Raw genomic sequence first — 27,676 nt, 5'->3', positions numbered from 1 at the left:
TCCTTTCCACATTTGCAGAAGTACCAGGAACCATTGTCTTCTTGTCCAAAAAGGAGCGACGGAGATCACTGATGCACGCATTTGTTGGATCATCTGTGGGGTCATGGTAATTAGGATGGAAAACACAAAAGGAAGGCCCCGGGTCCAGCACTGGGCTAGGGCATCTACCCCCCCCCCAGGGGGAGTCTGTAACAGATAGCAAAATTTTTGTACTTGCCGGTTCTCCCTTGTAGCAAACAAGTCCATTACTGGAAGGCCCCACCTTTCCACTAGGAGGGAAAAATATTGGGGTTGAGTTTCCATTCTCCTTCTTTCACTTGGACTTGACTTAAGAAGTCCGCTCTCTGGTTTAGCGTGCCCTTCAGGTGAATGGCCGAAATAGAGAGGACATTCTCCTCTGCCCAGTGGAAGATGTTGAGCGTTATCTTGAGAAGATTTGGGCTGTGAGCGAGATAAGGAAGTTGTCGAGGTAGGGTGTTATTTGGATACTGTTCATATGTAGAAACCCCACAACTTCTATCATCACTTTCGTGAATATTCCTGGCGCAGCATTTTATTCAAAATGGCAAAACTTTGAACTGGAAATGAAAAATCTCGCTGTTCAGTTCTGCTGCTAACCTTTGGTACTTCTGGTAGTGGTGGCTAATCGGCACATGGTAATATATGTCCTTTAGGTCGACTGTTACCCTGAACACATCCTTCTCTTTCACACATTCCTTTCCATCTTGAACCTTTTGTAGATTAAGTGTTAGTTTAATTTTCTTAGATTTATGATCACCCTGAAAGTCACATTTCGGTTTCCTCCTTAGGAAGATAGGCGAGTAGAACCCCACCGTCTGTTGAGGTACTTGGATAATCACTTTTTTCTCCAATAGTGACACGATCTTGTTTCTTAGGAGATCCTGCAACCCGGCAAGTTAAAACAGAAAAAACCTGGGGGTGGAAGATCTATTAATTCCAGCTTGTATCCCACCTTCATCAGGTCCAATATCCATGGGGAGATTGTAATTTTCTCCCATTCCTGGTGGAATTCTTTAAGCCTGCCATCGACCGGATGGAATCATTGGGATTATGATTTACTGGTGGATGTTTTTTTGAAAAAGATATTATTGGGCTTTCCCGTTTAGGGACTTTCCTGTGCTGGGACTTCTAATATGAAGGGTCATTCCTAGGTTGATTGTTAGTTTGCATTTGGTTGCGAAAGGCCCAAGGTTGGACTTGATGGACTTGCGTCTCCTTCCAGCCTTATATACTATGATACTATGTTTATAACATTTCTGTTCCTGTTCCCATTTCTGGGAATTTTTTCTCTCTCTGAGGCTTTTTCCAGGATGTCATCCAGTTCCAATCCAAAGAGACGGTCACCTTCACATGGGATTCCCATCAGTTTATTCTTTGAGCCCACATCTCCCGACCAAGTTCTTATCCAGGTACATCTTGCCTTATTGGATAAGGAGGCTGCTCTAGCAGACAGTTTAATCACGTCTTCTGAAGCGTCTGCTATGAAGTTCGTAACTTTATAAATATTTGAAAGGATGAGAGCATCTCCTCCCTAGAAGTTCTATTGGCAAAGTGTCCTTCTAGTTGTTCCAGTCATAAGGCCATGGACCTGGCAGTGCATGTTGCCGCCACGCTGGGTCTAAGGATTGCGGAGAAGGGTTTCCGATTTTTTATGCATGAGATCCTTAAGAAGGCCTGCGTCCTTGAACGGCAAGGACGCTTTCTTTTGAGATGGCTGCAATAGGGGCATCTATCTTAAGAATCTTGCTCCAGAGGTCAGCGTCTTTGCTATCAAAGGGGTATTTCTTTTTGATGTTTTCAGAGATTGTAGCTCTTTTTTCTGGGTCTTTCCATTGTTTGAGGATGAGACATGATATGGTTTTGTGTACTGGGAACACTGGTTTTCTTGGAACCCCACATTTTATCCTAAACGGTCATAGGTTGGATCGGGTCTTCAAGGTCCATTGTTGTATAGACTGCTCTAGGCATCACATCCATGTCCTCCATACAACACAGGGGTAGTCCCTGTGGGGTCTTCTTGAGAGTCGAGGAACATAGGAACATTCTGGTTGTTGAATGTAGGCTCTTTATGTAGAAGGCCCACTTGTGTCATCTTTACTCTTTCTTAGAGCAGACACAACCTCGTCTTTTTAGAAACGAGGGCGACTCGTCCGTCACAACTTTCTTGATACACTTTGTACAAAGGGCCTTTTTATAGGATGAAGAGAGTGATTTATTGCAAATACCACATTAGTTTAAGAGGACTCCTGCAGGAGAGAGCAAACCGGGTATTTGGATATACATGATAAGTAATGTCTGGACCTGCGTGTCCTGCGATTACAAGTGATGCTAACTTGCTTAATGTTACAATTGTTCAATAAAGAATGATACAAAAAAAAAAAAAAAAAGTTATGTTTTATATGCGCTCACCTATTTCTATGTTTATATATCAGATGCATAGCTGATGTTGGATCAGCTTGAGATTGGACCTAGGCCGGCATTGGAATACACTGGGTGTCAGCTGTAACAACTGCCATCCCAATGTAACACCCGGGGTCGGAGTAGTCTCCGATCGAGGGCGTTCAACTCATTAAATGCCCTGGTCAGCGCAACCGCGGCATTTGGCGTGCCTTACATGGGTCTCTCCCCCACGATCGCTCCCCCCCTCACCGTCTTCGCCACAATGGCAGTGCCTGTAAGATGCCGCCGATGGCAGCATTGTAAAAGGCATACTGTCAGCGTAAGCATGTGCATAGGCTGACACAGCTAATACCCTGCAATACAAGGGCTATATATAAGCAGAGCTTGGTTTTTTCAGTACAATTTGCATGCTGAAAAACTTGGCTTATATTCAAGTATGTACAGTATATGGGAGGCACAATGTGCTAAGTTGTGGTGTGAGAGTTATATATAATTTTAATGGGGGAAGAATGTCCATAGTTATTGTGTTGGGGTATATATGACATATGTGGGGGTCAAGTGTGAGGAGTATATAACCATGTCTGTTTTATAAACCCACAGAGATGTGTTGTGGCTCGAAGAAGTTTCCTGGAAGATCAGAACGAATAGAAGAGACATCATCAGGGATGTCATCGGCAAGTTGTTGGATTACTCTGCAGCCTCTGAGCAGGACTGGTATCTGCTACTTTATGGTGATGATATGGTAGTAAATACTGGTCTGTGTGTATAAGTAATTGTCCCTTCACTATGTAATGATCCTGATGTAGCGGTATTTTCAACATATATTGGAATTTAGGAACCAATCTTAAAACTAAAGATACCATTGTTTTTAATCGCAAGCACTTTGAAACAGATATTTGAAACAGCATATATCAATGGTGAATCTATGGCATGGGTGCCAGAGGCAGCACTCAGAGCCCTCTGTGTGGTCACCCACACCATTGGTCAACTCTGGGGTGTACTGTGGCAAACAGGATTCCTGGCCTCCTACTTCCTTCCCAGCCAGGGTCGGACTGGCCCACCGGAGGGCCGGTGGATCCTCCGGTGGGCCCCCGTTACCTCCATTACGGCATTGGCCTCCATACCCATCTTAGGCACTTGCCTGCAGGGTCGGATTGGCCCACAGTAGGCCACAGGTACGTCCGTTACGTCAGGCTTCTCCATCTCTATCTGAGGACCCCGCCAGTGCGCGACAGCACTGGTACTCGATGCGGCTGTAAGCGGCCACTCGAGTACCGTCTTTAAGGTAATGCACAGCACGCACTTTTTTTGTGGCATGCGTTGCACTGTGACCCCTGATGCGCGGCAGCGTGATGATGTACTCACGCTGCCGCAAGTCTTTTTCCTATCGGTCGCATGGTAGTGGGGAGAAGAGAAGTGGAGGACGCAGGAGCGCTGCTAAAGGTAAGCGAGTTTTATTATTTTCAACTACAAGACTAAATATATTATAAGGGGGCCCATTTTAGAACTATAAAAACAGTAAAATTGACCACATATAATAAGGGACCCCATTGCAGGAATAAATACATATATTAAAGGGGCCACTAGAAGATTAAATATAATAATGGGAGTGGTTGCATGAATATATATATAATTAATGGGCACTAGAGGACTATAAGGGGGTGGGCATTGCACATATATTCAGTATAGGAGTAGTAGTACTGTGTCAATATATACAGGATAGGAGTAGCAGTACTTTGCCCATATATACAGGATAGGAGTGGTAGTACTGTGCTGTGTACTTTTATACATGATAGGAATAGTAGTACTGTGCTGTGTACATATATACATGATAGGAATAGTAGTACTGTACACGTTTCAGGGAATAGAACCCCTTAAAGGGAACCTGTCACCAGGAGACCCATTTTTAGCACTCCCCCAGTCCCCACAGAGCATAGTACATACACTGCCAAAGTGTTTTTGTATAAAAAATTGGTTTTACAGAAAAAAAAAGATATGTTATATTGGACCTTTCATTAGCATCTGCTGTGTGACTAGGCAGTTGCCAAAAAGGAGGGACTGGAAAGGAGCAGCCTTGGGAAACATATGACCATTTCAAATATATGAATAACTCCCCACACTCGGGATTGGCTGTAGAGCAGCAGGGGGCGTTGCCAAGCCCAGTGATGGGTGTTTTCATATATTTGAAAAGGTCACATGTAGAAGCTGTTCCCCAAGGGTGGGGGGAAACTGCTCCTTTCCAGACCCTCCCATTTGGCAACTGCCTAGTCACACAGCACATGCTAATGAAAGGTACAATATAACATATCTTTTTTTTCTGTAAAATATTACAAAAAATTTTTTTATACAAAAACACTTTGTCAGTGTATGTACTATGCTCTGTGGGGACTGGGGGAGTGCTAAAAATGGGTCTCCTGGTGACAGGTTCCCTTTAATCAAGCGGACAAATACTATGCCAAGGATACAATACAGATCCTCCAGGGCATTCCATTGAAACACAACCATGTGTGCATTTTTGCAATAACCTCTGCATTCTTACTTTCTACCCTGACAACATTCTACCACATAATTTTTTTCATCTCTTGAAGACTTTTTTTATTCACAAGAACTCACCCTGAACTGGCTTGGGCACAAGTCCTTGAAGGTGAAGGAGCTGGTTCCAGCTGTCCTTTTTCTTGCTGCTTGATGAATGCCTTGGCTTCCCTGGATGTACAATGCACTTCTTTGGATACTCTGTTGAGAAAGCACAAAAACAAACACTAAATCTGCTGCCTTCTCATTTTAGGATTTTTTTTTTTTTTTTTTTAATAGGAATTTTGGCTTGTTTAAGGTAACCTGGACATATATAACTGACTGGTCTGGAATGGAGACCTGTATTTAAAAAAAATACTGTACTGTAATTTTAACGGTGTTTATCTCCGCTTGTGTTTCACCTAGAAACGCACCCCAGTGTTTCTAGGTGCCACAGTTCAGGAAACTGTTTAACCCCTTAGTGCTCTGCGCCGTAGCTGTACCGTGCCAAGTGCTGCGAATAGCGCTAAGCGCAGTACAGCCGGTTCAGCTCTGCTGGTTCAACTGTGCACAGGCATCGGGGGTCGCGGGATGTAACCGGTAATCTACCGCTGACATCCCCTGGTAACACCTGCGGTCGGAGTGGGCTCCAGTCGCGGGTGTTTAACCCGTTAAATGCCGCGGTCAACGTGACCGCGGCATTCGTGGGTCACCGATCGTTGCCATGGCATCTCTGGGGTCCGACCCCAGAGATGCCTGAAGGCAGTGCCTTTAAGATGGCATCTATGACGTCATCTTAAAGGCACAGTGTCAGCCTTTGCATGTGCATAGGCTGACACTGATAATACCCTGCAATACATAAGTATGTCCCATGGTGGAACAAGTAAAAAAAATATATATAAAAAAAATGTTTTTCAATAAAAAATAAGTTTATAAATCACTAAAAATGTCCAAAACATATAAAGAGACATACCGCTCAAAAAAGTCTAAATCATACCACAAACCCCACATATATGGTATCACCATGTCCGTAACAATCCGTAGAATAGAATTAAATAACTATTGAACCCGTACGATGAACACAAACTTTAAAAACCTCGCCAAAAATTATGATTTTTACCTACTGAATCCCACTAAAAATGCAATAAAAAGTGATCAACAAAACATATGTACTCCAGAATGATACTGTTGCAAAGTACAACATGTCCCACAAAAAACAAGCCACCAACCAGCTCTGTTGCCAAAAAAGTGAAAATGTCATGCCACTTGGAAGACGGCGATGCATGATTATAGGGTGATTATACGGATATACGTTGAACACGAAAAAAAAGTAAAAAATACAGAATTTATGCTTTTCTACTCGAGACCTAAAAAAAAGTTCCTAAAAATTTTCAACAATAGGGGATACCAACCCCAAAATGGTAACACTGGAAAAAGCATCTCATCCCGCAAAAAAAATGCCGTCACATTGCCCCAATAACAAAAAAGCGAAAATTTTATAGCCTGCAAAAGGGGCCAATAAGGAAACTAAAATCCTGGCAGCTGCATTGCGCTCCTTCCCTTCTGCCTGAAACCGCGATGATTTAGAATTTCGAAAATGGCAAATTTTTCAAAAAATGTATAATTTTTTCTTTTTTTGTAAATAAATGCAAAAAACTTATCAGCCAAAATTTACCACTAAAATGAAGTACATGTGGGTAAAAAAAAAAAAAAAAAAAATCTCAGAATCGTTTAGATAAGTAACAGTGTTCAAAAGTTATAACCATATAAAGCAACACATGTCAGAATACAAAAAAATGGGACTGAGCCTTAAGCTACAAAATGGCTGCGTCCTTAAGGGATTAAACTTGGACGTTGTCTAGAGAAGAGATTTTCAACCAGTGTGCCGCGACACATGGTCAGGTGTGCCGCGGGGAAAGTTCCCCAAACTATGGTGCCCCCTGTGTTTTGTTTCCTGGCAATGCACAGCGATGCGCAGTTAGGGCTTCTTACAATGTAGGAGACGTGTACAATAACACATGCGCAAGCTTTAAACCTCGAGCAACAAAATGACGTCACCAAGGCCGGTGCATCATCCTGAGAGCGGAGAGACTCTCGCATTTGCCCACCGCCAAGGTAATGCCCACCAATAATGCTGACTATATGAGCTTTTGCCTGAGTATATGAACTGTTGGCAGAATACTCAGCATATGAGCTGGTACTTTTAGTACTCCAGCAGTATACTGCATATAACAATGAGAAATGTAAAATGAGAAATATTATAGTCATGAGGCTGGAGTACTACAAGTACCAGCTCATATGCGGAGTATATGAGCTGGCACTTGTACTCTGGCCTCATGGCCATAGTACTTCTCATTGTACCCCTTTATTATGTGGCTCATATACTGCAAAATAATCAGCACCATATACTACAAACAGGGAGAAACTGAGAACTGTTTGGGGAGAGCTTCGTGTGTGTCTTTCCTCCATTCCTGCCAGGATATCCCTTTTGTGTTTATCGAAACAGGCCCAGGTTTCACACTGAGTGAGTAAAATAAATTTACAATCTCTTTTATTAACCCCTAGGGGACTCAGCCTCTTTTGGCCTTAAGGACGCGCTCCCATTTTTCAAATCTGGCCTGTGTCACTATAAGTGGTTATAGCTTTGGAACGCCATGAGATATCCAGGGGATTTTGAGATTGTTTTCCCGTGACACATTGTACTTCAAATTAGTTTAAAAATTTGGATGAAATCTTTTGCGTTTAGTTATGAAAAAAAACTAAAATTAGCAATAATTTGGAAAAATTCTTTGTTTTCAACGTTTTAAATTCTCTACTTTTGATGCAGATAGTCAAGCACCCAAATTAATTCCTAACTTACATTTCCCAAATGTCTGCTTTATGTTGGCATGGTTTTTTAAGATTCCACATATTTTACTAGAATGTTATGAGGCTCAGAATTTAGGTATCATTTTTCACATTTTTTGTAAAATCACCAAAACTTGCATTTAGATGGACCTGCTCAACTTCTAATTGACACTGAGAGGCCTAAATAATAGCGAGACTCATAAATTACCCCATTATGGAAACTACACCCCTCAACGTATGAAAAACCACTTTTAAGAAGTTTGTTAACCCTTTAGGTGTTTTATAGGGGTTAAAACAAAACGGAGGTGGAGTCTGCAAATTGTAATGTTTTTTCACAATACACTCATTTTGGGTGGAAAATTAAACATTTACAATGGATTAAATGAAAAAAGGCTCCACAAAGTTTGATACCCAATTTCTCCAGAGTACACGGATACCCCATATGTGGTAATTTTGGGGAATCTATAGCTAATTGGTGAGATTTTATTAACTCTTTGTTGGTGGAGGAAATGAAAATCATCAATTTTTGGGAAAATTTTTATGTGGTTTTTTTTGGGCCGTTAACCATATCATAAAAATAGTATATTATTTTTATTCTATGGGTCACCACAATTACGAAAAGACCTCATTTATATAGATTTTTTATTTTTTCCCATTTTTACTGAATAAAAAGTAATTTGGCAAAAATGTTGTTAATTTTAGCATCACCGTCTTTCATATGCATAACTTTTTTATTTTTTGCCTCACAAATCTGGTTAAAGGCTTATTTTTTGCAAGAAGGATTGTTCTTTTAAATGGTCTTATTTTATAGTGCATAACATTTTTTAAATTACTTTTTATAGCATTTTTTATAGGGTATTAATTGAAAATGATCTTTTTTTGGAGCTTTTTTGGGTTGTTTTTTTTACGGGGTTCACTTTGCAGATCTAATAATGATTCTGTTTTATTATGCAGATTGTTACGGACGCAGGGATACCAAATATGTGGGGGTTTTGTGTATTTTATTAAATTGTACTGAATAAAAACTAATTTGGAGAAAATCTTGTTCATTTTAGCATCACCATCTTTTCATATGCATAACTTTTTTATTTTTTGGCTGACAAATCTGGTTAGGGGCTTATTTTTTGCGAGAAGAGTTGTTCTTTTTAGTGGGCTTATTTTAGAGTGCGTAACATTTTTTAAATCACTTTTTAGAGCATTTTTTATAGGGTATTAATTAAAAATGATCTTTTTTCGGAACGTTTTTGCGGGTTTTTTTCTCCGGCGTTTACCGTGCAGGTACAGTAATGATTCTGTTTTATTATAGAGATTGTTACGGACGCGGCAATACCAAATATGTGGGGGTTTTTTGCGTTTTTGTGGTTTTTAATACTTTATTAAGTGTTTTTATGGGAAAGTGACATTTTAGGGGCTTATATTTTAATGTATTTATTTTTTATTTATTATAATGTGTAGTGTTTAGTGTTTTTCACTTTTTTTACTTATACTTACTTGAACTTGAACCAGTGATGCTCTGATCACTGGTTCAAGTTCAATACACTGCTCTACAATACTATTTTATTGTAGAGCAGTGTAAACTGTCTGAGCATGTTTGCGCATGCTCAGACACTTTACAGTCAGACCCGGAAGGGATCTGACTGGCAGGGACATCGGGCAGCTCCGGGGCACATGCCAGTCCTCGGAGCTGCCCAGAAGTGGATCGGATCCCCCGGTAAGCGGCGCGGGGGATCCGATCCACAGCGCAAACACCCTTACAAGCCGCGGTCATGCTTGACCGCGGCGTGTAAGGGGTTAACACCCGTGATCGGAGTCGGCTCCGATCGCGGGTGTTAGCACAGGCTGTCAGCTGTGATAGACAGCTGACAGCCGTTGCTTCTGCCGGCTCCGTTCGTGAGCCGATGCCAGAAGCAGGACGTTATAGCACGTCCCCGTGCGCTTAACATGTAGCCACGGGGACGTACTATAACGTCCTGGTGCGCCTAGGGGTTAACTATATGTATAATATGACTTCTTTAGTGTCATTTTGTGCTATTTTGGTTGGTGGTGTGCCCCAGGATTTTCTAAGTATAAAAAGTGTGCCGCAGCTCAAAAAAGGTTGAAAATCACTGTTCTAGAGATCATAATATAAATATAAATCTCTCTCTCTTATAGATATATACACACACACACACATATATTTATATATACACACACACACACACACACACACACACACACACACACACACAGTACATACTCGTTTATAAGCAGAGTTTTTCAGCACAAAAATGTGATGGACGGGCTGGCTGTACGCTACAGGGGGCAGGGCTGGCTGTACGCTACAGGGGGCAGGGCTGGCTGTACGCTACTGGGAGGTGGCTGGCTATATACTAGGGGGGGGGGGGGGTGCTGTGAACAATGCATTTCCCACCCCTGGCTTATACAACAGTTAATAGGTTTTCCCAGTTTTTGGTGGTAAAATTAGGGGCCTCGGCTTATACTCTGGTAGGCTTATACTCAGGTATATACAGTATAAATAAATATTGTATATACATACAAAAAAAAAATCTAAATAAATATAATTTATATATACACATACACACACATACAGGCGGTCCCCGGGTTACGTACAAGATAGGGTCCGGAGGTTTGTTCTTAAGTTGAATTTGTATGTAAGTCGAAACTGTATATTTTATAATTGTAGATCCAGACCAAAAAAAATTGGCCCCAGTGACAATTGGAGTTTAAACATTTTTTGCTGTAATGGGACCAAGGATTATCCATAAAGCTTCATTACAGACACCTTACAGCTGATCATTGCAGTCTGGGACTATAGTAAAGCATCCAGAGAGCTTCATCAGAGGTCAGAGGGGTCTGTCTGTAACTATGAGTTGTCTGTAAGTCGGGTGTCCTTAAGTAGGGGACCGCCTGTATATGTATACACACTCACTGGAGATCAAAAATAGAGAGCAGCGCACAATGTCAAGGTCATTGCTTAGTCATATGTGAATGTATCCCAACATGAGTAAAATAGAAGTGTTTAAGCGTATTTCATAAATTATAAATATTCAAAAGGACAAATTGAAAATGTAAATGAGATAACTCTAAAAGAACAATGATTAGAGAACACTTTCACTTCGTTATTGGTGGTTTTCTGGCATCTGACAATATGTTTTCACCGACTTTGCCAAAATGGTATGCCATTCCAAAGTGACAGAAATAGTCCAGCAGCAGGATGTCCAGATGAAGGCCAAAGAGTTGACACGATCAGTCATAGCAAGAGAAGTTGGTAATTCCAAGTCTGTGATTTCTAGAATAATGCAACTTCACAACATCTTAAAACTCATTCAAGTCCCCAAAGTTAGCCCTCAAAAGAAAATTCAAGAATAGGAAAATGCAGAGAATCTCAGCTGGAATTGCTCACCAGCTCAGCATTAAACAGGGTAAGGATTTGTCTCATTAATACAGTGACCACTCTGCAGTGACCTGCAGAAGGAATCAAAAAGACTAGAGACAACTTGCTGAAAGCTTGGGGCACAGATCGTGATGTCATCGGGGAGAGTCAATCGGTTGCCATGACAGCCTTGGGTCTTCCTCACACCGGCGGTTGTATGGCTTCTGGATGTTCGTTACAATGCGAACAGTACTATATCCTATGTAAAAAAATGCCATATACTGCAATCCAAAACTTATCGTAAACGCAATGTTGACAGATGGGTTAACAAAATACAAACGGTAATGTAATTAGGCAAATCACCTCTCCTCAGCTGTTGTAATGCGTTTCAAGACGCAATTAAAACGCAATGTTAGGGGAACAGACGGGGCAATCTGTCACAAAGGCCGTGCATACTGAGTGTTGTTTGAAGGGTGCTCGGGACCGGCATGTTGCGGATCGGGTTGACAGATTACTAGGAGAGGCTGGTGAGGAACCAGCGGTCATGGTTCACATGGCACTAATGACAAAGAGGTAGATGGAAGGTCCTCAAAAATTATTTCAGGGATTTAGACCATAAGCTCAGGGCAAGGACCTCAAAAGGTAGGTAGTTTTCTCTGAAATACTACCAGTACCACATCAGAAAGGCAGCGGTAGATCAGGAAGGAACTCTTAATGTTGGAGCGCAAATATGATATAGTGGGTATCAGCGAGACATGGCTGCACAGTAGCTATGACTATGTTACTATAGATGGTTATAGTCTTTTTTTAGAAATGGTGAATTCGTACTCACCGATAATTCGGTTTCCATCAAGTTGTCCGTCATGGGACCAGGACTATACTAGGAGGATGCCCCTTGTCCTCTGTGGGGACAGGAACAAGAGAGGTTAAAGGCCTCCCACCTGCATCCTCCCGCCAGGGTCTACCAAATAACTACACCGGTGGAAGTCTTTTAGGGTGGGATGACAGAACGCAGAATCCTTCCTTCCGACGGAGAGGTCTTGAGCACTTGGTAGGTCTAAACGGTAATGTTAGACAAAAGTAGAGGGTGAAGCCGAGGTGGCCGCCCTGCTCTAGGGAGGCGCCTCTTCTCTCGGCCTGGGAAGCCGACATGGCTCGAATAGAGCCTTCACGTTAGTAGGAACTTCTTTCCCTTTGTTCCATATGACAGGCGGTGAAAACTGATTTCAACCATCTTGCTAAAGACGTCTTGGAGGCTTTCTTCCCCTTATTCTTCCCCTCGAACTGAACAAACAGGTTATGGTCTATGTGCCAGGAGTTTGTGGCCTGTTGGTAAGCTAATACAGAGCGCCTTACATCAAGACAATGCCACAAGGATTCCCTGCTTGAAGTGGGGTTCTCACAAAAGGACAGAAAAGCGATCTCCTGTTCTCTGTGGAACTTGAATACCACTTTGGGGGAGAAACTTGGATCTCAAGTAAGGATAATCCGGTCAGAAAGAATACCCATATAAGGCTCTTTAATGGAGATAGCCTGAAGTTCTCCCAACCTCCTGGCTGTGGTTATTGCAATAAGGAGAGTGGTTTTTAGCGTTAAATTCTTAAAGCTAGCACCGTCTGATGGCTCAAATGGTGACTTGGAAAGGGCATCGAGGACCAAGGTGAGATCCCAGGTAGGAACCCGTTTAAGGATCTCTTGACCCATCTTTGATCTGCAAGAGGATAATTGAAAAAAGCGCTGAGAGCCGAAACCTGGAACTTCAGGGTGCTGGTAGATAACCCTAGTTCCAGGCCTCTCTGAAGGAAGACCAGGATCTGAAAAATATTTGGGTTAGGCTGAGAGGGAGGATTATCCCCCACAAAAGGTGACAAACTTTTTCCAAATCTTGTGATATATGGCAAATGTAACCCTTTTTCTACTTTCCTCGAGAGTAGATACTACAGCCTGAGAGAGCCCCTGGGTCTGGATGGAGAATAGGTCCTTGGTACAGAAAATCCTTCCTCAGAGGTAGTTTCACTGGCTGTTGTAGGGAAACTGTGTCAGAAGGGGATACCAGCTTTTCTTTGGCCAGTTTGGGCAGATAACTAATATTCCAGCGAAAAATATAGAGAGCAATTTGAGTGGTTGAGTGAGTGGTTAATAGGTCTGTTTGAGGATTTCCCCAGAGACTGGTAAGCCGAAGGAAGACCTCCTGGTTGATGCATCACTCGTTGTGAGGGACCTCCCTCCTGCTGAGGTAGTCACCTTCCCGGTTTAGGACTCCTTTCAGTTGAGTCGCTGATAGGGAGAGGATATTCTTTTTTGGAGAGAAGATGGTGCAAGTTAGAGAGGAAAGGACTGGAGATCTTGTTCCGCCTTGCCTTCTTAGATAGGAGACGGCCGTGGTGTTGTCGGATAACATGTGGACATGACAACCTTAAAGGTGAAGGGCATTTGTCCTCAGAGCTTCCAAGACTGCCCTTGACGGCTTCCTTGACTGGGAAGGGGTCCAGGATCCATGGGCGAAGTGAGAAGGGAAGGCAGTGCCAAGGAACTCCTTTCTCCAGATTTTTCATCTTTAGCCACCATTGGAGGTCCCTTTTTACAGAGGACGGGATGGTGACTTTTTTGTCCATGCCTGAAGAGCTTCTGTTCCAGGACCAGAGGATCCAATTTTGCAGAACATGCGAGTGGCTTTGGCTCCAGGCTACCGATGGGAGGCAGGCGGTAAGGAGACCTAGGATTTTCATCGCCCCTCGGACAGATATGGAAGCCATCCTCTGGCATCTTATATTTTCTGCTTTTTCTTGAGGGAGAAAAGACATCTGATAAGCGGAATTCAACAACACTTCAAGAAATTTCTTGTGGTTGGAAGGTGTTAAATATGACTTGAGTGTTCATTAAATCCCCCCAGATCTGAGAGTTTCTTTATGGTAATTTCTCTTGCGACCATAATATCTGATTTAGTTTAGTTTATACGGTTGAAAAAAGACACTTGTCCATCAAGTTCAACCAAGGAAGGGAAGGGATCGGATGAGGAAGGGATTCATGGGAAATAATTCTATATAACATAACCATCAATGTTATTTAGGTTTAAAAAGGCATCTAGACCCTTCTTGAAGCTCTCTGCTGTCCCTACTGTGACCAGCGCCTGAGGAAGGCTATTCCACAGATTGACAGTTCTCATAGTAAAAAAGCCCTGTCGCCTCTGATGATTAAACCTTGATTTCTCCAAACGGAGACAGTGCCCCCTCGTCTTTTGATTTGATTTAATCTGAAACAACTTACCTCCATATTTTTTGTATGGACCATTCATATATTTAAATAAGTTAATCATGTCCCCTCGTAGTGGTCTCTTTTCCAGACTAAATAAATCTAATTGTTTTAATCTTCCTCATAACTAAGACCCTCCATACCCCTTTATCATTTTTGTGGCTCTACGTTGAACCCTCTCCAGCTCCAGGGCATCCTTTTTATGGACCGGTGCCCAGAACTGGACAGCATATTCCAGGTGAGGCCGAACCAATGCCTTGTATAGTGGTAATATTACATCCCTATCACGAGAGTCCATCCCACTTTTGATACATGACAAGATCCTACTAGCTTTAGAGGCAGCTGATTGACATTGCATGCTGTTACTCAATTTATGATCTACTAGAACCCCCAGGTCCTTCTCAACAAGGGACTCTCCCAGATTTACTCCCCCAAGTACATATTTTGCCTTTGGATTATTGGCCCCCAGGTGCATAACCTTACATTTATCCACATTAAACCTCATTTGCCAAGTGGATGACCAAACATTCAGTTTGTCCCTGCTGCCTATGAACATCCTCCATAGACTGTATTACACTACACAGTTTGGTGTCATCTGCAAAAATAGACACAGTGCTATTAATTCCTACCTCTATATTATTAATAAATATATTAAATAGTAGTGGGCCAAGCACAGAACAATGGGGTACACCACTCATAACTGGTGACCATTCTGAGTAGGAATCATTGACCACAACTCTCTGGATACGATCCTTTAGCCAGTTTGCAATCCAATTGCAAATGGTTTCTGCCAAACCAATAGCCCTAATTTTACCCATCAGGCGTCTATGAGGGACAGTGTCAAATGCCTTTGCAAAGTCCAAGAACACAATATCCACAGCTGCTCCTCCATCCAGGCACCTTCCTGTAATAGATGAAGTTGTACAGAAGCTTCAAGTTTATGGTCAGCCGGCTTGATCCGTTGAGCTTCTTGACCAGAAACAGCAGGGAGTAGAACCCCGACCTTTCTTGATCCTGAGGAACCGGAATCACCACTCCTGAGTGTATGAGGGATGAGACTTCCTACCAGATGAGAGAATGAGTAGAAAGGGAAGCAGAGGATAAGGGAGGAATAAATCTTGAGGCGGGGGGGGGTACATTGAATTCTATTCTGTATCCAGTCTGGACGATGTTCAGGACCCAGGGATTTGATGTAATATTTAACCATTGAGGTAGGCCCCTACCCCCCCACCCTGGCATCACTGCTTTTTTACCCCAGTGTTGTCAGAGGAGTTGAAGAAAAGAAAGGGTAGCTCCAGCGACCCAGTTTACCTTTCCCACGAAAGGAATCCTTGGGGTTCTTGTAGGGACAAAAGGAAGCCTTCTTGGTAACCGCCCTGTTCTCTGGAATCCCCTTCTTATTAGAAGCCTTCTCCAAGATGGCGTCCAGCTCTGGACCAAAGACAAAACTGCCGGTGAAGGGAACACTGAAGAGTTTGGATTTGGAGCCTATGTGCCCTCCCCATTGCTTCAGCCACAGGGCCCTTCTTGTCGTGTTAGAGCGCCCTCTTAGCTGCAAACCAAATACCCTCGGCGGAGGAATCTGCTGGGAAAGCAGTGGCGGATCTCAAAAAGGGGACTACTTTCGAGCAGAGCAGTTCCCTCCCAGATGTGGGACTCTAGTTCCTTCAGCCAGAAAAAAAAAAAAAAAAAAAATAGTTCTTGCTACTGAAGTGGCTGACATGTTGGACTTCAGGCTGAGCATGGAAGTCTCCCAGCCTCTTAAGAAGAGCGTCAGATTTCCTGTCCATGGGATCCTTGAGCTGCGCCGAATGCTCAAAGGGAGGGTTCATGTTCTTGACTACTTTAGTCATCTGGACTTCCCTAGTCATCTAGGGAAGGAGTCCCAATCCTTAGAGACCTAATGGTCGAAGACGAGACGTCTCCCAAAATTCTTAGAAATTATGATCTTCTCGGGATCCTTTCACTCCTCTGTGATCAGCCCCTTTAAGGTATCATTAACTGGAAAGACCCGTTGCTTTTTGGCCCTGAGGCCATCGAACAGCTTGTCCTCCAGAGACAGAGGGATCCTCGTCTTCAATTTTAAGGGTCTTGCGAATAGCCTTCAGGAGATTATCTAGCTCATCAACATGAAACAGGTGGAGGAATTCTAGCTTCTGACCTAAATCTTGAGAATCCTGCCCCTCCGTGTCAGCAAAAGAACATGAAAGGGACTCTGAATCACAGTCTTCTTCATCAGAGGAAGAAACAAATGCCAGTCTGGGTTTTTTTCCTGCCTTGCCAAAGCAACCGATGAAACCACTTTCTCTTCAATAAAGGATTTTAATTCCTCCATGAAGGACATCTTTTCTTCACGCATAAAACTCTCAATACATGGCCTGCATATGGGTTTCTTATATGAGTCAGGTATGGAATGAAGATACATATTACATTTCCTAGCAGCGATCCCACTCTTCTCAGAACGGTCAAACTTGCTAGTTTTTTTCGGATCTGTCTTCTTTACCTTTCCCTTTAGACCCTTGATCTTTCTCCTAAAGGGTAGGGGGGTGTAAGGAAGATATTAACTCAGGGTTCAATTAAACAGACTGAAACACATTAGAACATACCATACAGCACCACTTACAGGAACAGGCGGGTGGAGTAGGCCCAATTCTGCCTCATCAGCCATAATGTGTCTGGGATGGCAATGAACGTATACAGCATGCACAGTTCAACGAGACTATCTAGCTATATGAGGCTTAAATACCTTATCGGGGAGCCCATCCCCATGCAGTGGCCACCATGACGCTTCGCAGAGCTTTCGTGATGGTCCGACATCACTTTCTGTAGTGGCCCGGAAGTCGTCACGGAGCGCAAAGGACGCATGGGAGCGGAGCCCAGCGGAGTCTTGCATCCTCGTAGGCCGCAACCCACATCGCCGCTGCAGAGGATGGAACGCCGGATCCACAGATGACCAGGGAAGTACAAGCCGACCGAGGACCGATCCAGAGGGGAATTAAGACTTAGGGGGGCCGGCGTAACCCCAGGTAAGCATGCGACGTCTCTCCTCCCACTTAGGAGGAAAGAGACTTCTCTTTACCTGACCCCTGTAGGGACAGGAAGAACACTGGTGGGAGGATGCGGGTGGTCGGCCTTTAACCTCTCTTCTTCCTGTCCCTACAGAGGTCAAGGGGCATCCAAGTGGGCCGTCATGGGAGGCTGTCATGGAAATGTTAATTTTCAGAGGGAAGCTGTGTGATCCTTATATTTTATAGGGGTTAACATTTAAAGGATTCTTTGGTTATGATTTATGTATGATCTTCTGATGATATGTGAATGTTATAGGCTATAATGGCAACAGAAACTAAGGCCAGTTTCACACAGTACTATTGTCATCATTATTTTGTCAGCACTCGGAAGCCAAAATCAGAAACCGATATTAAACATGGAGGGGGAGATTTATCAATCAGTTTGCATCAGAATTATGCAGTAAAAAACTGACTGAAATTCGGTGTGCCAAATTTGTTAAGGGTTTTAGAGCATTTTAGGCACTTTTACACTTGAATTGGAGCATGACATTGGGAAAAGGCTGAGGAGCAGCAATCAAGTCCAAAAAATAATTTTGGTGCAGCAGACTAGACTAATAATTGGTGCAAAGTGGGATTCGACATTCTTAAACTACTACAGATTTATCATCTAGAATCAGACACAATAATCAACCTGGTACAGCAGAAGCCTTTAGTAGTACTCTGCACTGGTCTTGTGTGCATTAAAGGAAATCTACCATTTGATTTGATGCATTATGAGGGAAAACATACCCCGAGACTGCTGTAGCTACACTGATGCAGGATCATTTCTTGGTTAATCCCTGAGCTGAGTGGTTTTGCTGATAAAACAATTGTACAATTATGATAATGAATCTGTCTCGCTTGCTTCTGTGGCTGGCTCAGCACTGCTCCTAGTACATTAGTTATCCACTGCTTCAGAGGATGATGTAATCCCTGGGTTGTGCCTGAAGGCCGAATAATCAATTGCTGCACCATCCCCCAGCTGCTGTGTATGAGTTATCAAGCTCAGGTTGATTAGTCATGTCTTGATTAAGCTCCATGTGTAATGACAAGCTGTGTAATGTGTTTATCTAGACAGCCAGCCTCACCCAGCTTTTCCAAGGTCCTGAATGTTATAACTGTTTTTTCAGCAAAACCACTCAGTTCAGGGATCAATCAAGACATGATCTTGCATCAGTGTAGCTACAGCACTCTCAAGGTATGTTTGCTTCATAATGCAGCCAATCAAATGGGAGACTTCCTTCAATTTATCTACCCCAGAGTAAACACAAATATTTTCATAGTACCTTTATCAAAATTTAGTTGCTTAACCGCTTGCAGTGACTTAGCGCTCAGTGTCCGATATATCGGCCGCAGAACTGATACCGGTTCAGCTCAAGATCTGAGCCGAACCGGCATCTGGAAACATGGGGTGCCAGCTATGACAAATAGCCGACCCCCCCAGTGTATCACGTTAGACCCCCCCAGTGTCTAACTCGTTAAATGCCGCGGTAAGTGCGGCTGCGGCATTTAACTTCCCTTTGGGGGGGCTGCGAGCGGCCCACGTGCCATTTCCTCGGGGGGGGGGGGGGGGGGAGGGTGTCGCCGATTGTTGCTGTCAGGACCCCAGAGCTGCCTGTAAGAACTGCCTGAAAGATGGCGTCTCTGACGTCATCTTAAAGGAACAGAGCCATAGACTGACAGTATTGCAGAGTATTATCATGAACAAGCAATCAGATGAGAAGAATAAAAGTAAATCATTATTGAACCCACATGATGAACTCCGTTAAAAAAAAAAAAAAAAGTTATAAACCCTCAAAAAATTATGATTTTTACCTATTCCAACCCACAAAAATAAATGCTATAAAAAGTGATTAAAAAAAAAACTTATGTACTCCAGAATGATACTGATGCAAAGTACACCATGTTCCACAAAAAACAAGCCATCAACCAGCTCCGTATCCAAAAAAGTAACAACGTTATGCCACTTGCCACGGCAATGCAGAAATTATAGATTTTTATTTGATAAATTTATACTTTTCTACTCCTGCCCTCAAAAAAAATAAGTTCCTAAATTTTCAACATTAGGGGATACCAACCCCAAAATTGTAACACTGGAAAAAGAATCTCATCCCGCAAAAAAAAACAAAAAAAAAAAAACGTATGGCCCCAATAACGGAAAAGCAAAAATTTTATAGCCTACAAAAGGGGCCAATGAGTAAACTAAAATCCTGGCAGCTTCAGGGCGATCCTTCCCTTCTGCACAGAATCACTTTAATAAGTAACAGTGTTCAAAAGTTATAACCATATAAAGCAACAAGTCAGAATCCAAAAAATCGGGCTGAGCCTTAAGCTATAAAATGGCTGTGTCCTTAAGGGGCTAAAGGGGTTAGGCCAAGAAACAAATTACTCCAAAAAGCTCTCAGAGGTTAAAATATTTCCAAAATATATATGTAATGGTTACCTAGAATTAATCCCTTAAGGACGCAGCCATTTTGTAGCTTAAGGCTCAGCCCGATTTTTTGGATTCTGACTTGCTTCGCTTTATATGGTTATAACGTTTCCCATTTGTCTACTTTACATTTTCATAATTTCTGAAATGTTTGGATAATTTATTTTGATGTCACGCGGCTTACAAATAGAATATCGCTTTTCCGGATTTTCAGAATTGACTATTTTGGGGATAAATACAGTTTAGAATGAAATTTTACATATTTAGTATCAAAACCCCCTATATAACCAACCCATTTTCAAATCTGCACCCCTCGAGCTATCAGAAACAGTTTTTAGGAAGATTGTTAACCCCTTGAGATCTTCATAGTAATTGAATCAAAATGGAGGTGAAATTTAGAATGGTAATATTGTTCCCTTATACATTCATTTAGCCCTAAAATTTACACATTTCCAAAATATGAAAAGAGAAAACCCACCATACAATTTGTTCTGCAATTTCTCCTGAGTACAAAGACCCCCCACATGTGGCTGTGACTTGTTTTATGGGCGCACAGCGAGGTGCAGAAGTAAAGGAGGGCCCTGCAGCTGCCAGGATTTTAGTTTCCACATTGGCCCCTTTTGAAGGCTATAAAATTTTCGCTTTTTCGTTACTGGGGCCATGTGATGCCATTTTTTTTTTGCGGGATGAGATGCTTTTTCCATTGTTACCATTTTGGGGTTGGTATCACCTATTGTTGAAAATTTAGGAACTTTTTTTGAGGGCAGGAGTAGAAAAGCATCAATTCTGTACTGGATTTTTAACTTTTTTTTTTTTGGTGTTCACCGTATAGACTAATAATTATGTTATCTTTATTCTATGGGTTGATACGATTACGGGGATACCAGACATGAAAAAAACCCTAATGTGGGGAAAAATCTATCATTTATGTATTGCCGTCTTCCAAGTGGCATAACATTGTTACTTTTTTGGCTACGGAGCTGGTTGATGGCTTGTTTTTTGCGGGACATGTTATACTTTGCACCAGTATCATGTCGGAGTACATATGGTTTTTTGATCATATTTTATAGCATTTTTTGTGGGATTGAAAAGGTAAAAATCATAATTTTTGGAGGGTTTATAACAGTTTTTTTTTACGGCGTTTATCGTGGGGGTTCAATAATGATTTACTTTTATTCTACGGGTTGTTACGGACGCGGTGATACTATATATGTGGGGTTTGTGTTATGATTTAGACTTTTTTTTTAGTTATATGTCTCTTTATATGTTTTGGGGGTTTGGGGCATTTTTAGTGATTTATGACTTTATTTTTTATTGAATAACTTTTTTTTTTTTTACTTTTTCACTTTTATACCATGGGACATGAACAAGCAATCATCTGATTGCTTCTTCATGATAACATTTTGCAATACTGCAGAATATTGCAGAATATTATCAGTGTCAGCCTATACACTTGCATAGGCTGGCACTGTGCCAGTAAGATGACGTCACAGACGCCATCTTACCGGCAATTCTTGCAAGTAACTCTGGGGTCCAGATCAGACCCCAGAGTTGCTATAGCGACGATCGGCGCCCCCCGAAACGGTTCGGGGGGCCGATCATGGGGGAAAGACCTGCGATCGGAGACAACTCCGATCGCGGGTGTTACACTGGGGTGCCGGCTATCAGTCACAGCCGGCACCCCGTCTTTCCTGATGCTGGTTCGGCTCAGATCTTGAGCCAAACCGGCATCAGCTCAGCGTCCGATATATCGGACGCTGAGCGCTAAGTCACTGAGCGCTAAGTTTAAGAGGTTAAAGATACCTTTCTATTTGTTATTATGATGCTTGTTCAGTCTCCCAGATGTGGGAGGGGCCTAGCCGGGCACATGCACAGCTCTGACAGCGGCAGTTATCGTACAACTCATTGGCCTTACCTCCGCGCTACAGAGCGCTCAGCCTTCAGAGTCTCCTTCTGTGTTCAAATAGTCCCTGCACTTACTGATCCCGATCATAAGCAGGAATAGATGTTATAGATGTTTTATGTCACCTACCAAAGCCCTGACACTGCTTTCCTTTTCCTGGTCACTATATACTTGAATAAGAGATTATAATATATATTACACACACACTACACTGAGGAGTGTCAGGATATAAAGAGATATATATCCAAAATGAAAAAAAAACAAACAAAAAAAAAAAAACGGCAGAACTCCAATTAGTGAATACAAACGTGGCGTATATTTCACCTCTAGCAACTTTTGTCAAGCAATGTGTGTCATGATACATAAAGATATTTATAGTCACAAAGTGATGACATCATATATAAGGTAAACAACATATAAAGTGATCCATACATACATTTACAGCGCATGATCGTATGTAATTTCATTCATATACGAATTGTGCGTCCTCTGCTATGATATAGCGCTCATTGATATACATGATCGTGTAATCAAACATAAGAAAATACAATTATATTTACAATAATATTGTGATTCACCTGTGTGGGCACCTCCTCCTGACATTAACCAAACAAACACTGTTCTCATCTCCATAGCGCAACTGCGCACGTTCGTGAAAAGTAGTGGAGAGCAGATACTCTAATGCGCATAAGCAATACCGATAAGGTATTGGATAAGGGTATACCTCTGGAGCAATTATCCCTCATATGTTCTGTAATAGCATAACATATTAAAGTTTTATCATTGCTCTCTAAATGCCTACTACATATTGTGTATTGGAGCCCAGATAAAGATCAATATGGAAAGTATTTGCAAAAGCGCTAGGATATCCACTGACTATATATCGTATGCTGACAGAATAGACATGCAGCTAGAATAAACAGTACAAAACGGCACAAAAGCATTGTTCCGATCTAGCGGACCTCAGGCACAAAATCCAATAGAAAGAAACGATGCCCGCGCTTCAGGGGATATGCAGGTAAAAACAGTATTCCTTTATTGCGGATCCACATAAAATCCAAACATGGCAAAGGTACAAACGTGTGGTGGCCCAGGTATGGTGACCTATGCGTTTCGCTCGCTTAGGCAGTGGTTCTCAATCTTTCTAATGCTGTGACCTCGCAATACAGTTTCTCATAATAATAATAATAATCTTTATTTATATAACGCCATCAAATTCCGTAGCGCTTTACAAATCATAGGGGACATATACAACTATATTACATTACAAAGAACAAACAGTCATATAGAACAATAGGAGTGATGGCCCTGCTCACAAGAGCTTACAGACTATGAGGATGAGGGGGTGACACAAGAGGTTGTATAATGGTCCAGCCATTCTTTATAAGGGAACAATATAAAATAATTTAATAAATAATTTACTAAACAACGATGTTGCTGCTTGAACCAGCCATCAGCCGCCATCTTATTTACAGGGTCCTAGGTGAAAAAGACTGCAGAAAAGCCTGGAGCTTGGTATATATCAGCTGTTTGCCAGATAACAGATAGGATAGTACATAGGATGGATTAGTAAAGGGAGAGTTGACATTTCATGCGGTTAGCGAGTGTGATATATCATGTTGCGGTGACCCCAAACCATGTACAAGAATATTGTATTTGTGCCAAAAAATGCAATAAAATCGTGCTTCCGATGGCTTTAGGCGACCCCTGTGTTTTGGTCGTTTGACCCCGGCCGGGGTCGCGACCCACAGGTTGAGAACCACTGGCTTAGAGCTTAATCATGGTCTTGGATTTTATGTGGATCCGCAGTAAAGGAATACTGTTTTTACCTGCATATCCCCTGAAGCGCGGGCATCGTTTCTTTCTATTGGATATATATATATATATTTAAACACAGACAAGTATGTTATATACACTACACTCCTCATTAGAGTGTGTGTAATAATATACATAGACACTATATATTCTGGCTCCTGATGCTGGTTGTGTGTGTGTGCTAATTCTAAATGTGACTAAAACAAAAATCATTGGGGACATTCAGCATACACTGGTGCATTAAGCACCAGCATTTGATGTAAACCCCAGAAGGCCACGAGCTGTAATCTGCTCCTAAGTGGAGCACCATCACCAATCCACCTGACACCAGACATTCGCCCTTTACACCGACTAGTTACTGACCTCAGAAGTGACAGGCCATGAGAGTTGAGGTCACTGCTGAGGTCAGTGATTGGCTGCAGTGATATCTTGCCCTTGTAGAACATCCAGCAGCTGATGATTAAACTATGGGTTTAGGCAAGTAGCTGCCTGGTAGCTGACACTAGCCACAAAGGGGCACATTTACTAAGGGCTGTGCACCCGTTTTGTGTCGGACTTTGCACATTCTTTTTAGTGTAAACTGCTTGTACATGTATATAAGAAGTTTCCACGTCAATTATGTGTCACATGATTTTACATCATTTTACATGCAAAATCTGACAGAAGTGTGTCACAAGCCCTATGTTAAAGGTGCACTCTGTTGGGGCAATGCAGGGGGCGACAGATTCATGAAGAACTGATGCCAGAAATCCTGAATCTGGCGCACCCTGCACTATAGACAGGCAAACTGCACTTAGTACAGACTGCACTGTTCTTAGTAAATGTGCCCCAATGTCTTCTCACAACATCATGGTTGGTCAGGCTGACATGCATGTCAGAGGTCTAGATAGGTGCAGGACAGGCAAAACCCGCGTGTATCGTCACTCCAAAGTGACTTCCTCAGGAGTAAGTGGAACTTATGTGTGTGGTTTGCCTCCCCGCATTTATCACATAACACTTTACTGTCAGCCTGACCGGCCATGATGCTGCGAGAATACATTCTTTTGCTCTACTGGTATGCAATTATTTTACCATCGAGTCAGATGTTTCTGATTTCATTTTTTTGTCATACCATTTATTCGGAAGGTCCAGGATTATATTTGACACTTGTCAGGAGTGAGGGTACACAGCTTTGTACTACTCTTTCCCTGAAATTAGGTGCATTAACATGGACCTTTTTAGTGGTTTTTATCATTTTTACCAATAAACTTTGGCACTTTTGTATGTTACTTCGGGCCCTTTAATTGCATATTGTGACTGTGTGACTAAATCATAGCTTGTATGCCAGTTTTTAGGCGTGTACCTATGTATTGTGAAAAGATTGCTAGATAGAAAATAGATAGATGTGAGAGCTCAGCCTGTTGCTTGTGTTATCTCTGCAGCCTCCTGTGTGACCTGACTAATAGTGGAGGGAGGAAAGGGCTGCCACATTGCTATGATCCATGTTAGAGGAGCTCTGTCCTCTGTGCAGCAGATGCTGTAAGCCCTGGTGAAGTGGAGGCTGGAAATAAGCAGTGCAAATCACATCCTTCACTCCTGTAGATGTCTGAGCTCTCTGCCCCTCCTCCTATCTCACTTCCTATTGGCTGCAGCGCGTCAGCTGATCTCTCAGTGTTGAGAGGAGCTGTGAATCCACCAAGGAATATGCAGCAGCTGGCTGAATCTTTGATCAGCTGTGACTCAGAACAGACACAGCAACCAGCAGGGGGAGCCAGCATCCATTACAAAAAGGAGTTCTCAGTAAAGCTGCATATTTTGTAATAAGTGTAAGGGTGAAGACATTTTTGGGCCGTTTTTCCAAATTTGCGCAATTAAAACTGACAAAAACGCATGCATTTTCAAAAAACTGATGTGTTTTGTACGATCTGAAAACGCACTTAGTAAAAACGGCCCAAAAACGCCACGTGTGTCTTCACCCTAAATGCTGAAAGTACAATGTATTGGGCTTAATTACAGCCATGTGCTATGGTGGCACAACCCTTTTAAGATAAATCTTGTTCATTCTCCAGGAGTATAACAGTAGGTTCACTCCCTTTAGACTAAAGTAGCTAGTATGGAAACAATGAAATATAATACTCCTGGAGCAATGGAGTGTCAGAAAACCCAAAGCTAAAGTAAACATATGATATATTTATGTCAGCAATGTTATTGATTAAAATATAGGTGGTGTACAACTTATTGCGGCCTTAAAGAATCTCTTTAATTGCAGTCAAGTAAACTCTAGAAACTCTTACCTGATTTCTTCCCCAGCAAAGTCAAACACTTTAGTAATGGTTACTTTTTTGGAGTCATCTTTCCTCTCAGAATCCTCCTTTGAAGGCTCGCTGGAGTCTTTGTTGGGACATTTGTTTTTTTCGTTCACTTTCTGATAGGAGACATAACACAACGTTAAAAAAAAAAATTCGGGCACCAAAACAATGGAACCAAAGTAAAAATGCATGTCCCTGATCAGTTAACCCCTTTGCAACTGCCAATTTGGGGGGGGGGGGGGGCAGGCAGGCTGCATGCTACGGGGGGGGGGGGGCAGGCAGGCTGCATGCTACGGGGGGGGGCTGGCTGGCTGCATACTACGGGGGGGGGGGGCTGACTGGCTGCATACTACGGGGGGGCTGGCTGGCTGCATACTACGGGGGGGGGGGGGTTCTGACTGGCTGCATACTACGGGGGGGCTGGCTGTGACCAATGCATTTTGCACCCTCAGCTTATATTCAAGTCAACAGATTTTCCCAGTTTTTTGTGGTAAAATTAGGGGCCTCGGCTTATATTCGAGTATATACAGTGTATATCCACTACTTCAAAAGTAAATATTCACTGTATATTAGTTTGCAATTTTGGACCGCTAATCCTGCTGTAACCCATATGTATTTATTTATCTTAATGCAAGAAAAATTCTGAATTCAGTAATACCTGGTTATTTTGTGATACAGAAACAGTAGGCTCGCATTTTGGAGGTTTTCCTACATCAGAAAGAAAACTTGACCATAGATCGTCCTCTCTTTTCCTTTTTGCCTCTTCAATTTTTTTTTTCTTCAACTCATCCAAACTCCCTAAGTTGCTGTCCTCCTCTGTGTTGTCATGATCCTTATCCACTTGGCCTTCGTCTAAGGACAGCACAGCTTTCTTCCTTTTCCTATAATAAGAGGAAGCTTTATTCTCATATCATTTAAAAACATTATATACTTGTTCAATTCCAAGGACCATTGAAGGAAATCTACCATCAAGATGATAAACCAGGGACATAGATACTCATAGATCCAGGCACTATGATATTTGTTATCCATGGAGTCCTTCCTTCTAAAATCAACTTTCCATTCTATACCACAGGGTAATTTGCATAACGTTTGTAAAGCACCATATAAAGTTAGGATAAAAGAAGTCCTGGGGAACACGCATCTACCATCAGTAAACTGATGGTTGATCTCCTTTAAGCCACAGTCGACTTCTTTGTGATTTAAACATTGCTGTGGCTGAAACTCAACCTATGAGTTGCAAAGGATAATATCCACAGCAGCTTCTGCAGGAATAATTAACATTTCACTTATTTGCTGTGGATGAAAACACTCACCGCCATGCAGTATAGTTACCGGGGCTGGAGTCCTGGATGTCTCTGTAAGATCTCGCTTGTCTGCCATGCTGCACATCTGACTTGTAACCAGCACTCAGCAGACCCCCTCTTCCATTTTTAAAGAGAACCCGTCATGCAAAATAACCCCCCTAAACTAAATATATTTTCATAAACTGCCATTAGAGAGCATTGCCTCTATGCCTTCATTGTCCCTCTACATGCCTGTAAACCTAAGCAATGAGGTCCTAAAGCTGTATGCAAATGACCTGTGAAATGTCCAATGAAGCATTAGCATATTCAAGCTGTCCACCTTATTCATGAGTGGGAGGCACAGCCACACCCCCAGTGCATGACTGACAGCCTGTATAATGATGTGAGGCTGTATAATGATGTGCTTCCTGGTGCTGGCGGCCACACCCCCTGCAGCCTGTGTGTGTGTATAGGAGAGATACAACAGCTCCAGGCAGCCATG

At 42.4% G+C, this 27,676-nt stretch overlaps 1 protein-coding gene across 1 annotated transcript in view; it reads right to left on the bottom strand.

The window, feature by feature from the left end:
• The window catches only part of CFDP1 (craniofacial development protein 1), a 51,706-nt gene that overhangs the window by 11,402 nt on the left and 12,628 nt on the right, over window positions 1-27,676 (bottom strand). The window contains exons 3-5 of the mRNA XM_072117724.1: window positions 26,547-26,769; window positions 25,874-26,004; window positions 5,035-5,154 (exon numbers count right to left, since the gene is read on the bottom strand). Coding sequence (XP_071973825.1) covers window positions 5,035-5,154; window positions 25,874-26,004; window positions 26,547-26,769 — 474 coding nt within the window. The remainder of the gene's footprint in view (window positions 1-5,034; window positions 5,155-25,873; window positions 26,005-26,546; window positions 26,770-27,676) is intronic.

This window comes from Engystomops pustulosus, chromosome 7, assembly GCF_040894005.1.
Source record: "Engystomops pustulosus chromosome 7, aEngPut4.maternal, whole genome shotgun sequence".
Classification (NCBI taxonomy): domain Eukaryota; kingdom Metazoa; phylum Chordata; class Amphibia; order Anura; family Leptodactylidae; genus Engystomops; species Engystomops pustulosus.
Note: the sequence above shows the minus strand (reverse complement) of the source record. Positions and strands in the feature narration are given on the sequence as shown.